The 13,806-nt window shown below is 42.5% G+C and overlaps 1 protein-coding gene across 3 annotated transcripts in view; it reads left to right on the forward strand.

The window, feature by feature from the left end:
- Window positions 1–13,806, forward strand: part of CACNA1S (calcium voltage-gated channel subunit alpha1 S) — a 3,469,037-nt gene that overhangs the window by 1,460,775 nt on the left and 1,994,456 nt on the right. For all 3 annotated transcript variants that reach the window (XM_044076603.1, XM_044076604.1, XM_044076605.1), the window contains one exon: window positions 2,822–2,954. In XM_044076603.1, coding sequence (XP_043932538.1) covers window positions 2,822–2,954 — 133 coding nt within the window. The remainder of the gene's footprint in view (window positions 1–2,821; window positions 2,955–13,806) is intronic.

Raw genomic sequence — 13,806 nt, forward strand, 5'->3', positions numbered from 1 at the left:
TGAAGGAGATGTTAGCAGTCAATTTGCATTGATGGCCTTCAAGGATTTACTTCACCCAGGACAGGTGTTGATTCAAACAGACAACACTACTGTCATGTGGTACATCAACAAGCGATGATTTTGTGGGAGACTGCTCTCAGTTTACACCTCAATCTTCAGGCAAGGTTTCTACCAGGAGCACAGAACTCCTTAGCAGATGTGTTGAGCAGACAAATTGTGGATCCTCAGTGGAAACTGGATCCTCCTGTGTTTCAAAGTTGACAGTGTTATGGGGGACTCCAGACATAGATCTGTTAGCTTCTCCACTAAATTACCAGTTGCCAAAGTTTTGCACAAAATGTTTCATCCCACAGCTTGGAAGGTGGATGCTCTATCATTCAGTTGGAGCAGTCTTCATGTCTATGCCTTTCCACCTCTGCCTCTCATTCCCAAGGTACTCCTGAAGGCTAGAATAGACAAGCCATCCATGATTCTGATAGCGGATTGGCATCGACAGCACTGGTACCCACTACTGAGGTTTGGCAGGGAGCCTCCATGGCCTCTGCCTTTGATTCCGCATCTTTGTCTCAGGAGGGCAATCACTTCCTCAATGTCAAGATTCAGTCTCTGCATCTCACAGCCTGGCATATTCTGTTTTAGACCCTGGAGGGTCTCAGCTTCCACAACAAGTTTTGAATGTTATTTTGGAGGCCAGAAGGCCTAGTACAAGGAAAGTTTACGCTGATAAATGGAGGAGATTTTTTCTTTGGAAAGGACTTTGATGTTTCCAAGCCTGATTTAAGTGTTTCTCTTCAATATCTTACTGAGTTATTGGGCAAGGGTTTGTCTTTCTCCTCGATAAAGGTTCATGCTGCAGCCATTTCTGCTCACTATGACTGTAACCCTCCTTTATTTTCCCATCCTTTGTTTAAGCAATTTCTTAGAGGGCAAAGAACATAAGACCCCTCCTACTCCTGCTTGGGATCTCAATTTTGTGTTGGAAAAGCTTACTCTACAACCTTTTGAGCCTGCAGCTACTGCCGAGTTAAAGTATTTATCATGGAAGACTGCTTTTGTTGGCCATTACCTCTGCAAGAAGGGTTTCTGAATTACAGGCCCTTATGGCAGTGGAACCTTTCCTGATTTTTCATAAGGATAGGGTACTAATCCTTCCTTTATGCCTAAAGTGGTTTCTAGTGTGGCCTTGAACCAAACTATTCATTTGCCTACTTTTTATGCAAACCCCAAAATAAAGGGAGAAGATTTTGCATACTTTGGATATACACAGGCAGTTACGTTATTATTTGAGCAGAACCAAGGGGTTCAGGCAGTCTCAGCAGTTGTTTGTTTCTTTTGCTTTGGGTTCTCAGGGAAAACCTGTTTCAAAACAAACTATTTCTAAATGGATTGGGTTTTGTATTTCTTTCTGTTATTCCCATCATGGTAAGGAGATTCCGGCTGGAATCAGACCTCATTCCACTAGAGCTACTGCCACTTCTACTGCCTTTCTAAGGGGGGTAGCTACAAAAGATATTTTGGAAGCAGCCACTTGGAGTTCAGTACATACTTTTTCCAAGCATTACCACCTTCCTCTTTATTCTAAGTCTAGGGCTGGATTTGCCACTGCAATATACCAGGGCATTTTGGTGGCCCCTAATGCTTTATGATTTTGCCATCCTCCCTTTACCTCTGCTTTGGGATTCTACCCATATGTAAGGACTGCAGCAATGTGAGATGAAGAACATAGTACAGTTTTGTACCTACCATAAATGTAGATGTTCGAAGATCCACAACCTTCCCTAGTTTGGCATGGTTATATGGTTTGGGTGATGGTTGTTGTTGGGCATGTTTTTGGGAGGTATCCTGTTTTGGCTGTGGCCTTTCTTTTAGGGCCTTCTGACATCTGGGGCAAGAAAAGACTGAGGATATGGCGTCGGTCATGTCTGATGTCAGATCTGATGACCGACGTCAGCCTAATACTTTGGTATATATGTAAGGACTGCAGCAATGTGGATCTTCGAACATCTACATTTATGGTAGGTACAAAACTGTACTTTCTTCTTAACAATAAATGATGACACCTTTTAAAAGAGAATGATAAAAGAATAGCCACAGTAAGGACAGAAACATTTGAGTCTGATGGCTGCCACTTTAAAACTAGATCATAAGGGCCCTTATATTAACATGATCAATGTTAATAACAAGTGCTCCTAGTCTTCAATATTAGCAAAATGCTTCTATGAGAACTGTACAGATTTTATTCAAAACAGGCTGCTAAGTCTAAACAAGCAGTATGTACAGAGCTTTCTCTCCAGATGTTGGAGCAGCGCTATGACTTTCTTTGAGTGTTCTCGTCATGTATTGTATTATTTTGCAAATGAAAATGAGACAGAGGATAATCACAGATTATTCTGACTTGCTCATTTTGGTTAATAATTTTAAGAAAGATGTCAGTGGAAGTTCAACTATCTGTGAGATATTATTTGAGTAAAATAATTTTGCATATCCTTGCGGTAACCTTATTGTACTAAGCAGTTATGCGTAGTGTTAATTCATCATTACATGATGTTACTTCAAGTGAGTCTTTGTGTCGGTGTTTCCCTAATGGCAGTCCAACTTTATCTGAACTTGCATTTATTTGAACATTGTCATGAGTATTTTGGATATTTTTAACAGTTCCATTATCACCAACCATATGTGAATGTGATTTTCTTCCTATGCCATTGTTTTCTTGTTTAGTCTATTCCAAAGACTATAAAATCTTAAAAATAATAATTCAAGTGAAACATTTGTGCCAGAAACCATAGCAGAGCTCTGACTGCATTTTATTTTTTTTGCATAGGGGATGATGAAGAGGAGGAGCCTGATATTCCCCTGAGCCCTCGTCCTCGCCCACTTGCTGAATTGCAGCTCAAGGAGAAGGCTGTCCCCATGCCAGCTGCAAGTTCCTTCTTTATTTTCAGCCCAACTAACAAGTAATGTGTGTCTGTTTTTTTCTCTCACTTACAGTGTTGTTCTCCTTGCCTTCCTGTCTTTCATTTTCCCTTTGACTCAAAGTTGCTATTGTTATTTGGTTTCTGTGGTGATAAGAACAATATGCCTTGTTCTGCTAGACCAGGTATGACTGCAGGACAGCAGTTAGTGTGTTCCCTCATTATTTTATTGCTCCTTCTGTAAATGCTCATCTCTAATTGAATCTGGTTTCGTTTATAAGTGGCAGTTTCAAATCTGAAAGAGATTGCTTAGTGTTACTGTTGTAGAGGTAGACCTTGAATTTCTGACTGAAGACACTGTAAGGTATGAATGAATTCATAAAACTGCTGCTTTATGCAGGAAGGGAAGTGTTAATCAGTTTCATGTTTCATACTTCAGTTAAGACAGTAACTCAAGTTGCCTTCTAAATATTTTATGGCAGTGCACAGATGAGATGAGAATTAGAAATAAAACTTGCAAATGAACATAAGAAAAATGTATTTGATATACCATCTTACCTCTTGGATTACATTGTATAATAAATGCACGGAAACTGGTTGCTGGAGTGAGCTGCCCCTGAATTAAATAAATGCATAAAGTATAGCAGCACTGTTGCCATAGTTGGGGGTATCATTTTATCAACTAAGGCAGTAATGGTGGGAAATCACAGGAAGGCTAAGACTGCAGAAAGTCAGTTGTCCTCATCCCTGGTAAGCTTGCCATTGCATTAGTGGTATTTGATAAAACATAATTTATCGACTTTCCCAAACGTATTTGTTTACCAATATATTTCCTGTCAGGAAATACATTACACTGAGGTGCTACATTCCCTCTTGGTAAGCTTCATTTTGTTGGGAGATCTGGTGGGTCTCCCTTCCCTTGATGGGGTTAATGGTTCTCTTCTTTATCAGAAAGCTTTTGGTAAACTACAATGAAATGAGTCAGATTTTGTGTTCTCTTCTTCATCAGAAAGTTTGTAGTAAAACACAGTCAAATGAAACAGATTTGTTGAATTTGTGATTCACTGATGTTATGTTGTCCTATCTCGCCTTCATTCTTACAATGATGTGTTCAGAGTCAATTCTCGGCTCCGACTCGGCCGAATACACAGCTGAAAGACTCAAACTTGGCTCATGGCAAGTAGGTATCCTATAATACAGTGGTGTAATTCCCCAGATCTTGTTTGCCGCTTTACGAGGTTGGATGTGCTCATCTTGGCCATGGCTAAGTTGTGAAAAAATTTCTTCATATTTCCTTTTAGAACCTGTAATCCTGTTCTTTTTTAAAATAGATAGCTTAGTATTTAGCAATATCTAAATTGTTATGTATTTTCTTGCTGTAGTTACATAGTTATAGCTTTATTCCCGTTAGTGCTGCTTTTGGCCATCGTTTCATAGGCCTAATTGTATCCCTAGTAGTGGTTGTTGTTGTGTCTTGTCATAGTCATTTAATAGCTCATTTAGGTTAGAGAGCTCTTCACCCGTTTTAGTTAGAGAGCTTGTAGATAGTGTGTTGTTTTGTCTGGGAAATAGGGCCGTTTGAGTTAGAGGCCCTATTTTACTCCCTTGTTGTCTGTCCCATTTGTGTTTCCCTTAGTCAACTACTCAGTTTAGCTTAAATAGTTCAGTAGTAAAATTTCTTGTTATTATACTGTGGTCTTATCTTGATCATGTCTAAAGACCCAAAAGAGAGGGAACATGTCTTCGGGCTTTAAAAAATGCCAGAAATGTTCACAAAAAATTTCCATCTCAGACGGTCATATCATATGTGTGTATTGCCTTGGAGCAATTCATTTACAAGAAGATTGTATGTTTTGTCACTCCTTCAGTGCCAGGGTTCTACAAGAAAGGAGAAACAAATTGATCCTTAAAGGGCTCTTAAAGCCAACTTTTGAGGAAGCTGTTCTTCTTTCTCTTCTTCTTCTCCTTCTTCCAAAAAGGAAAAGACCCACAAGAGACAATCACCTGCAACATCGGCTCAGTCGGAACCACCAGTCAAGTTACCAAAAATTTCTAAGGCCACTACCTCCTCAGATCCACAGTCGTCAGAGCCGTTGGAGGTTATACTAATTGACAAGCCTGGTTCTTCAGTTCCAAAGTCCTTGGAGCCACAAGATACCTCTTCTCAGAGCCGGTTCATGAATATTTCACCAGTTTCTCCAACACTGAGATCTCCCATTCTGCACAGGTCTCGTTCTCCATCAGGTCCACCAGGAGCTTATCTGACCATGACATGGAACGGGTGGTGGGCAGACTCTTGAATTTGCCGGAGCTAACTAAATTATTTTCGGCTCCGACCCATTTGGACCCGGAACCTACTTTACCAATTGTACCCACTGTTGTTCCTCCTCCGAGCCAAGCTGGACCTTTGGAGCCAGAGTGCTTGGTACCACTAACAGTGGATCTGTCGAATCCGAGACCCCCTTCGGTGTTCATTGAACCAACTTCTGCTCTGACACTCTCAGTGCCGTCCGGAGAATCTGGGAGCCGGTCAGCCCCCAGTGGGGGGTTCTCGGCCCTGATCATCTTCGGTGCTGAGCCTACCCCTTGGAGCGTCAGCCCGGGTGATCTTGGCTCCTACATCGGCCTCGGGTCCAATCTTGCTGGTTCTGGTGTGTTCCTCTGTCTCGTCGGAGCCAAGGGAGTCTTCACAACTGGTGGCATCCACCTTTGAGCTGATGAGGAGTGTGCTGTCTACCCATACAGCTCCACAGACGGATACTAGCACTCGTTCCCCTAAGGCACTGGCTACTGTCTTGGCACCACCCATTCCACAGGACAGCAGAGATCTAGAGCCTCAGGATCCCCCATTGGACGAACCCCTCTCCTCCGAGGCCTCCTCAGAATATCCTTCGGAGAAGCCACCTTGGAAGAGAACTTGCAAGAGGAAGCACGTAGACTCTCCAGATGAGTCCGTCACTTCAGACACTGACCTCGTGGAGTCGGAATGGTCCCCACGGTTGTCCTCTGATGATATCTCATTTGCAGATATTCTACAGATCCTTAATCAGAGAGGCGGCTGGCAGGCCACCACCCCTTCTGATGAGGAGTCAGTGTACATGAAGGCTTTTGGATCTCAACCTTCAGCCTCCTGGGTGTCTCCGCCTTTCGATGAGCTAATGGACCTGGTTTGTTGAAAGGCATGGGAGTCACCTGACACAATAGAACCAGTCTCTCAGAGGCCAAATAAATTCTTGTCAGCTCCTTTGGGAAAGGATTTTCTCACTAAGGGGGTACCTGTAGATGCTATGGGGGAATGTTCAGAGACATCCTCATCTATTCATCCTCCGAATAAAGACTCTCGAACAATGGAGAGATACGGGAAGCGTGTCTTTTTATCAGCGACATTTACACTGTGATCGCTGAACTACCTAACTCACTTTACAAGGCTACAAAGAGATCTCCTGAAAGAGCTAGGAGATACTCTACAAGGTACATTAGCTGTAGGGGTGAATGAGAAGGTTTCCTCCCGGGTATCCACCTTAAATTCCATCATCAACTCCTCCATGAGGCTGATATCCTACGCAGCTGATGGACTGAGCAGGGCACCGGGTTCCGGAGTTTCCCTTAGGAGACACTCCTGGAAGCGCTTGTGCAATTTTGTAGAGCCCTTTAAGTCTACTTTTACTAACGCCCCTTTTGATGGTTCCTCACTCTTTGAACCCAAAATAAAAGTCACTCTCACCCGATGCGAGCAGGAAGGAAAAACTCTCTCTGCCGTTGGAGTACATTTTTTTGTACCTTCAAGACCTTATCCTAAAGGTCAGAAGAGTGGGGAAATGTGGTTCAAAAGATCCCAGAGAGTTTTCCAGGATGCACGGGGTGATTCCTTCCCCAGGGGCAGAAGGGGAGGTAACAATGGTAGACGCTGCCCCAGAGGAAGAGGGGGCCTGCAGAACCAGGGTGACCATGATTCCTTTCATGGACGCTCTTATCAGCGCTCCTGAAAGGAGGCCCAACTGCTCTACTCTGGAGGCATTTGGGGGACGTTTATCCATGTACCCAGAAGCCTGGCAAACTATCACAAGAGACAAATGGGTGCTAAAAATAATATCCAGAGGATACTCCATTCCATCCTCCAATCCTGTTCCACAGACCAGAACAATCCCAGATGTTCCACCCAATCTAAGGGAGCAAGCAACTATAGAGATTTAAAAGTTGCTACACAAAAGAGTCATCCAAGAAGTCCCCACAGACCAAATAGGATTCGGAACTTACTCAAGATTCTTTTTGGTGTCAAAAAGAACAGGGGACTGGAGACCCACATTAGACCTAAGCAAATTAAATGAATCTGTCAAGATGTCAAAGTTCCGAATGGTGACACTGCAGTCTATACTTCCCTTTTTAGGGAAAGACGATTGGATGTGCTTAATAGACCTTCAAAGATGCTTGCTACCACATAAAAATGTACAGGACATCGAGAAGGTACTTACGCTTCCAGCTGGGAGCCAGTCATTATCAGTTCCAAGCTCTGCCCTTTGGTCTCACTACAGCCCCCAGAGTGTTCACCAAGTGCATGGCAGTAGTCACGGCTCACCTGAGGCATCTAGGATTCCGAGTGTTTCTATATCTAGATGACTGGCTGCTATCTGCCACCACCAAGCATCTACTCCAACAAGACAGGGATCTAACTTTGGACGTTTGCACTCTGTTGGGTAGTACAGTCAGCTTTCAAAAATCTGCCTTGTTGTCCTGTCAAAATATAGCATTTATAGGCACAGATCTAGACACCGCGTCTATGGTAGCACATCTTCCAACAGATAGAGTTGTAGCACTCAGACAGCAGATTCTTTATATTCTTCCCAAGACCAAGGTGAAAGCAAAGATAATTCTAAGATTACTAGGGACAATGGCTTCCACAATAACACTGGTTCCTCTTGCCAGAATGCACATGAGGATCCTTCAATGGCTGTTGTTCTCCCAATGGTCACTTCAAGAGCTTCCTATGTCTTACTCGATCAGGATAACGGAATCATGCAAAAACGACTTTAAGATGGTGGATACACTCCAGTCATGTGACCATTGGGAGACCCTTTCTTCCACAACAACCCATAACTACGGTGACCATGGACGCTTCCCAGATAGGGTGGGGGGCATTATCTGGGGAGAACAGTCCAAGGTACATGGCAAGAACACAAGGCTCACTTGCATATAAATGTCCTAGAGATAAGAGCAGTGCTTCTTGCATTGCAAGCATTTCATGACTCTCTCCCTCTAGGGACAATTGCGATACACTCAGACAATATGTCTGTGGTTTAGTACATATCAAGCAGGGGAGAACCAGATCTTACCCCCTATGTCATGAGGCCCTAAGAGTTTGGCAATGGGCAGTTTCTTCCCAGCGCTTTCTAATAGTAACACACATTCTGGGGAAGTCCAACTTAATAGCAGACAAGCTGAGCAGGACAATTTTAATGCTTCATGAGTGGTCTCTCAATCAGAATGTAGCGGAAATGATTTTCTGAACATGGGGTCTGCCTTGCTGCCATCTTTTTGCCACTCCCATGAATGCCAAGTGCAGCAACTACTTTACCCTAATCTCCCCTCAGGGGGAGACACCGACAGACGCACTTGCTCACGATTGGTCCTCGGGACTTCTGTATGCCTTTTCTCTGTTTCCTCTCATGCCCAGAGTCATTCAGAAAACACAGTCCTTGGGAAGCAGGATAATTCTCATTGCTCCTTACTGGCCTCATCAAGTTTGGTTCCCCTTCCTTTGGCCTCATCTTCAAGAGAAGCCTTGGACTCTGGACCCAGTTCCAGACCTACTGATGCACATGTCAGGTGCACTTCATCCTTCTCTCCACACCCTAAAATTGATAGCTTGGCTGCTCCACTTCCCAATTTAGCCAGGCTTCAGAAAGTGTGTGTGTGTGTGTGTGTGTGTGTGTGTGCATTTTATACATTGTAAATATGGTATAGGTATGTGTGTATTTACATATATGTATGTATAGATATATAAGTAAATTGTCACCCAAATTAGCAAACCACTAGTTATCGAAAAGAATAATCAACAATCAGTTTAGTGATCCGTCAGCATGCATGCTCCCACACATAACCTGGGGGCAAAAAACAATAAAAACATTTTTTGTAGCCTGTTTGCAATCCCAAACACCCTCTGCTACTTGCATTTACCAACCACAAGATCCCACAAAATTGGGGAAAGGGCATAGTTCCAGTTTCCACATCACATGATCTCACATCTCTACATTCGAGCAGCTGTTATGTTGGCCAAATTGGTTTAACATAGTGCTCAAGTAAGAAGGGAAGAACAAAATTTTATGTTCCCACATATGTATATCTCTCTCTCCCTCTCTCTCTATATACATATATATATATATATATATATATATATATATATATATATATATATATGGGTCTACTGCCTTTAATCGAATACCACTTATTCGAAAAAGAGCATTAGACCGCTCAGTTATGTGAAAGTGCACTTATTCGAAAGTGCACTTTCGCGAACACTGCTTCTGTGAATGTATCGCACCACAGTGGAGGACAGTAGGAAAATGTTCTGTGTCCTCCACTGTGGTGCAGTAATCACGGGCCTTAGGGTTACGGCACGGGTCATGTTAAGGGGATAGCTAGTAGGGCTATCCCCTTACCATGACCCGTGCCCTAACCCTAAGGTCCATGACTACCGCACCACAGTGGAGGACAGGCTATGTGTTTATAAATAAACATGTTTGCATTATCAAAAATCAGGTCTGCAGCTTTAAACAAGTATATTTATAAGGGAAAAGTTAAAAGTTCAGCTTTTTACCAAAATGGGGAAATGAAAGAAACAAAATAAAAAGCATTCTAATTTATTTTTTCTCCATTTTCACTGAGCATAGGCTGCTCGAACTCATGATGGTCCAGAACAAAACAGTACTTGCAAATAGTTTAGGGTCTTTAGCCAAACAAGCAAGTTTTTCAAAATAACTCCAAAAGACTTTTCTTCAGCATGTAAGATAGATAAAAGCCTTTATCCCTTTGTAGCTTCAGGAGTGACCTCCTAGCTTCTCCTTTCAGGGACATCTTTCAACTACAACTTTCCTTCTAAGAGACTACTCTTGAATTCCTCTCTCGACTCAGGAATGCAGAATTTGACCTTACCAGGGGTAGCGCCCTTGATATGGCTCCCAGAGCATCTGATTCCCTTTAATTACAGTGGTAATGATTTGCCTACTTGTTTAAGCCTGTTTAATGCAGCTTTTCTTTACTCATCAATGTGTTTCCCCTGGCTCATTTTCCTGGCTCAGTATTCACTCTGTTATGTGTTCCCCACTACCCTTCTGGCAGGTTCCAGCCCATTGGATGTGTTGTAGGCCCACCTCAGCCCACCTGCATTTAGTGAATGTGGTAGATCTTTATATTAAAGGGCTGCATGGTCAAAGGCCATTATGAAATTTTGGGGCTACAATCATTTTTGTCTGTAGAGCCACTTTAAAGGGGCATGACCAGGTACTAACACAAAAACTCTACCAGACAGATATTTTTTGAGTAGGAAGAGCCTGTCTTATGGCCAGGCATTTCCATTTAGTAGGTGATTATGTCTGTCAGCATTATTGCTTTTCGATTGACATAACATAAGGGATGCCTATTCCCATTTATAACCTGAACCAAGAAATTACCTATGCCTAACTCAGAGTCATCTGTGGGTACTTTGAATTGCTTGGGAAAATATTGTCCTTTTAGTACTGTTTTTTAAATGTAACATATCTTTCAGTTACTTAAAAAGATTGTTCTGTTCAAATGTCCATTTAACTTTCAAGGAATCCTTACCCTTGGTCATATCGGTTAGATGCAAGCAATGGTAGCAAAATTGTGAATAAATTTACAATAATAGCCAATCTTAAGAAAAAAAGTCTTACTCTGATTTGTAACAGTTAGCAACAACCAGTTTTGCACTGTTTCCACTTTTAAAGTCAGTGGTTTCATTATTCCTGAACCTATCACATAGCCTAAATATTGGGCTTCTGTCTTGACTAACGTGCAGTTAGCTGGGTTATCAGATAATCAACTGCAAGGAATGTTAAGCAAACTGGAATCTAGGGACATGGATTTTCCATTCTGTAGGAAATAGTACCGCATAGTTCAGGTAGGCCATTGCATGTCTGTGTTTGGTCTCAGCATATTGTTTGCAGTGACTGGAATGTTGCTTATGTTCCTTAGAGACCAAAAGACAGGACACTGTAGTGAAAGAGTCCATTTGATGTAGAAAATGACATTTTCCCTTAGCTTCTGAGGTTAGTCAGATTTGCCTTTAGCCTTTGTTTAGGCCCAAAATGGACAAAAACTTAGACATGTTGTTCCATTCTCACAGCACTGTGCAATGGGTAGTACAACTAAATGGACAGCTTAACACTTTAAGAAAATCCAGTAAGAAAAAGAACCAGAGTTTCTTGTAGCTTTACACATATTCCTTATCTTTAAAACTGTAAAACTGTCTGCAACCCAATATAAATTGCCACATATCAGTATATATACAACTATATACAGCTCATCTAAATTCAGAAGAATTACAGCATACAAATTACTCACAGATGATGCGATTGCCAGGGCCTGAGGAAAGAAGGTCGGGTGTGCACTCCATGAGGGCTAGAATTAAAAAGGAGCTGATTCCTGACTGAGTTACATCACTTCCTGGGGATGCTATAATGCTGTAAACAAGTTATTCTAACTGTTATAAAATAAAAGGCCACTAGATGGCAGGAACAGATCAATACATGCTGAATCTATACAACTATAATATAAACTACCTGAATATGCTTTGAAGGGCAGAATACTCCCTGCCTGGCATATTACGGTATGCCACTACACTTATTAATACTGCTATGCAGGATAACACATTTTTTAATCATTTTTAGAAACAAGAATTATAATGTCCCTACAGGGTAACTTACTAGCAGATGTTAAAAAAAAACAGTGGACACCCAACTGTCTACCCTAGAATCAACTTCTAATATGGCCATTAATCTGCTTTCCAATGCAGCTGATGGTACAACCAGGCTAGAAGTACCAGCATCACCATGCCTGGATGTGTCTTTATGATTTTGCAGAAAGCTTTAGAAGCCCTTCATTAATGCCCAGTCAATGGCTCAACTCTTTGTGGAGCATAAGTTAAAGAAATGCTTACTAGAAATGAGCAAGACAGTAAGACTATGTCTGCCATGGGAATCCGTTTCTCTACCCCACAGAGAGCCTTTTCTGGGAACCAAAGGAGTAGTAACAAGATGTGGTTCAGAAAATTGCAGGGTTGTCACCAAAGCACTCCTGGAGGCAGACTCCCCCCAAGGCAGAGGGGGAGGAAACTCAAACAGAAGTTTCCCTAGGAACAGAGGTTGACCACATAATCAGGGTTTTTGTGTCCTTTTCACTGAGCAACTTTTATCAGTGCTCCTGAAGGGTTACCTGTCTTCTACACTCTAGAGACAGTCGGGGCGCTTAACCTTACACCCACAAGCTTGGCAAAACATTACATTGGAATCTTGGGTGCTAAAAATAATCACCAGAGGCTACACTATTCCCTTTTCGTTCCTTCCAAAGAAGAAGTTAAATATTCCCAATGTTCTACTCAGTGAGTTGGAATCTACAGCAAAATAGGTTTCAAAATTGCTAGAAATAAGAGTCATCCAGTGTGGCCCCAAGACCATTTGGGATCCAGAGTCTATTCCAGGTTCTTTTTCATTCTGAAAAAGACAGGGGACCTCAGGCCAGTTTTGGACCTCAACCATCTCAGTCAGTTTGTGAGATAGACAAAGTTCCAGATGGTCATGGCACAGTCCATGTTACCTATGTTGAGGTAGGACAATTGGATGTGCTCTACAGATCTCCAGTATGCCTATGGTTACATAAAGATACAACAGCAATCCGGGAGGTACCTCTGTTTCCTGCTGGCCAGTCATTTTCAATTCAGAGCACTGCTCGTTGGTCTCACCACAGCTGCCTGTGTTTACAAAGGTTGTGGCAGTGGTAGCAGCTTATCTCTGACTGCAATTGATCCAGGTCTTCCCTCACTTAGACAATTGTCTCCTAACTGCTATTTCCAGGGATCTGCTGTTACAAGAACAGGAAGAACTACTCTTTTGCCTTAGATAGCTACTGGGAGTCATAATCAGTCAAACAAAAACCCAACTGTCTCCCATGCAACAAAAAGAGTTTATAGGATGTCACATCAACACAGTTCTTCAAATTACCAGGATTCCAGATGCCAGAGTGCTATCCTTATGACAATGGCCTCTCAAGTAATTCAGCTTCTTCTTCCTCAAACAAGGTTGATTCTTCATCCCTTAGGTTTGATGGCCTTTACCATCATATTAGTTCTCCTGTTGAGATAGCACCTTAGAGTATTACAGTGGACTCCTTCAGTCCCATGTTTGCAAAGGCTGCACCCCTCCATGCCAACATTCATCTCACACAGGGTTACAGAGATCATATCAAATGGTGGACAACATCCCTGTCACTAACAGAAGGAAGACCTTTTTTGTCCCCCAATCCTCTGGACCACAGTAACCATGAATGCTTCCCTTCTAGGGTTGGGGGAGCATTTCATGGGGAAGATGGTTCAAGGTGCTTGGTCACCCCTAGTGGCCAACCTTCACATCAGTGTCTCTCAGATGAGAGCGGTCCTCCTAACATTACAGGTTTTTCAAGAGCTCATTCCCAAGGGTGTGATTTCCATCCCGATAAACAACGTGGTAGTGGTCTGGTACATCAGCAAACAAGAGGAAACATGATCCTATCCACTTTGCTGGGAGGCCATAAGAATTTGGCAATGGGTGATGTCTTCCCATTGTTTTCTGGTAGCAGTGCACATCCCGGGGACATCAGTGTTCTCATGGACAAACTGAGCAGATTC

Source organism: Protopterus annectens, chromosome 7.part0 (genome assembly GCF_019279795.1).
Source record: "Protopterus annectens isolate FY-2018-M chromosome 7.part0, PAN1.0, whole genome shotgun sequence".
Lineage (NCBI taxonomy): Eukaryota > Metazoa > Chordata > Ceratodontiformes > Protopteridae > Protopterus > Protopterus annectens.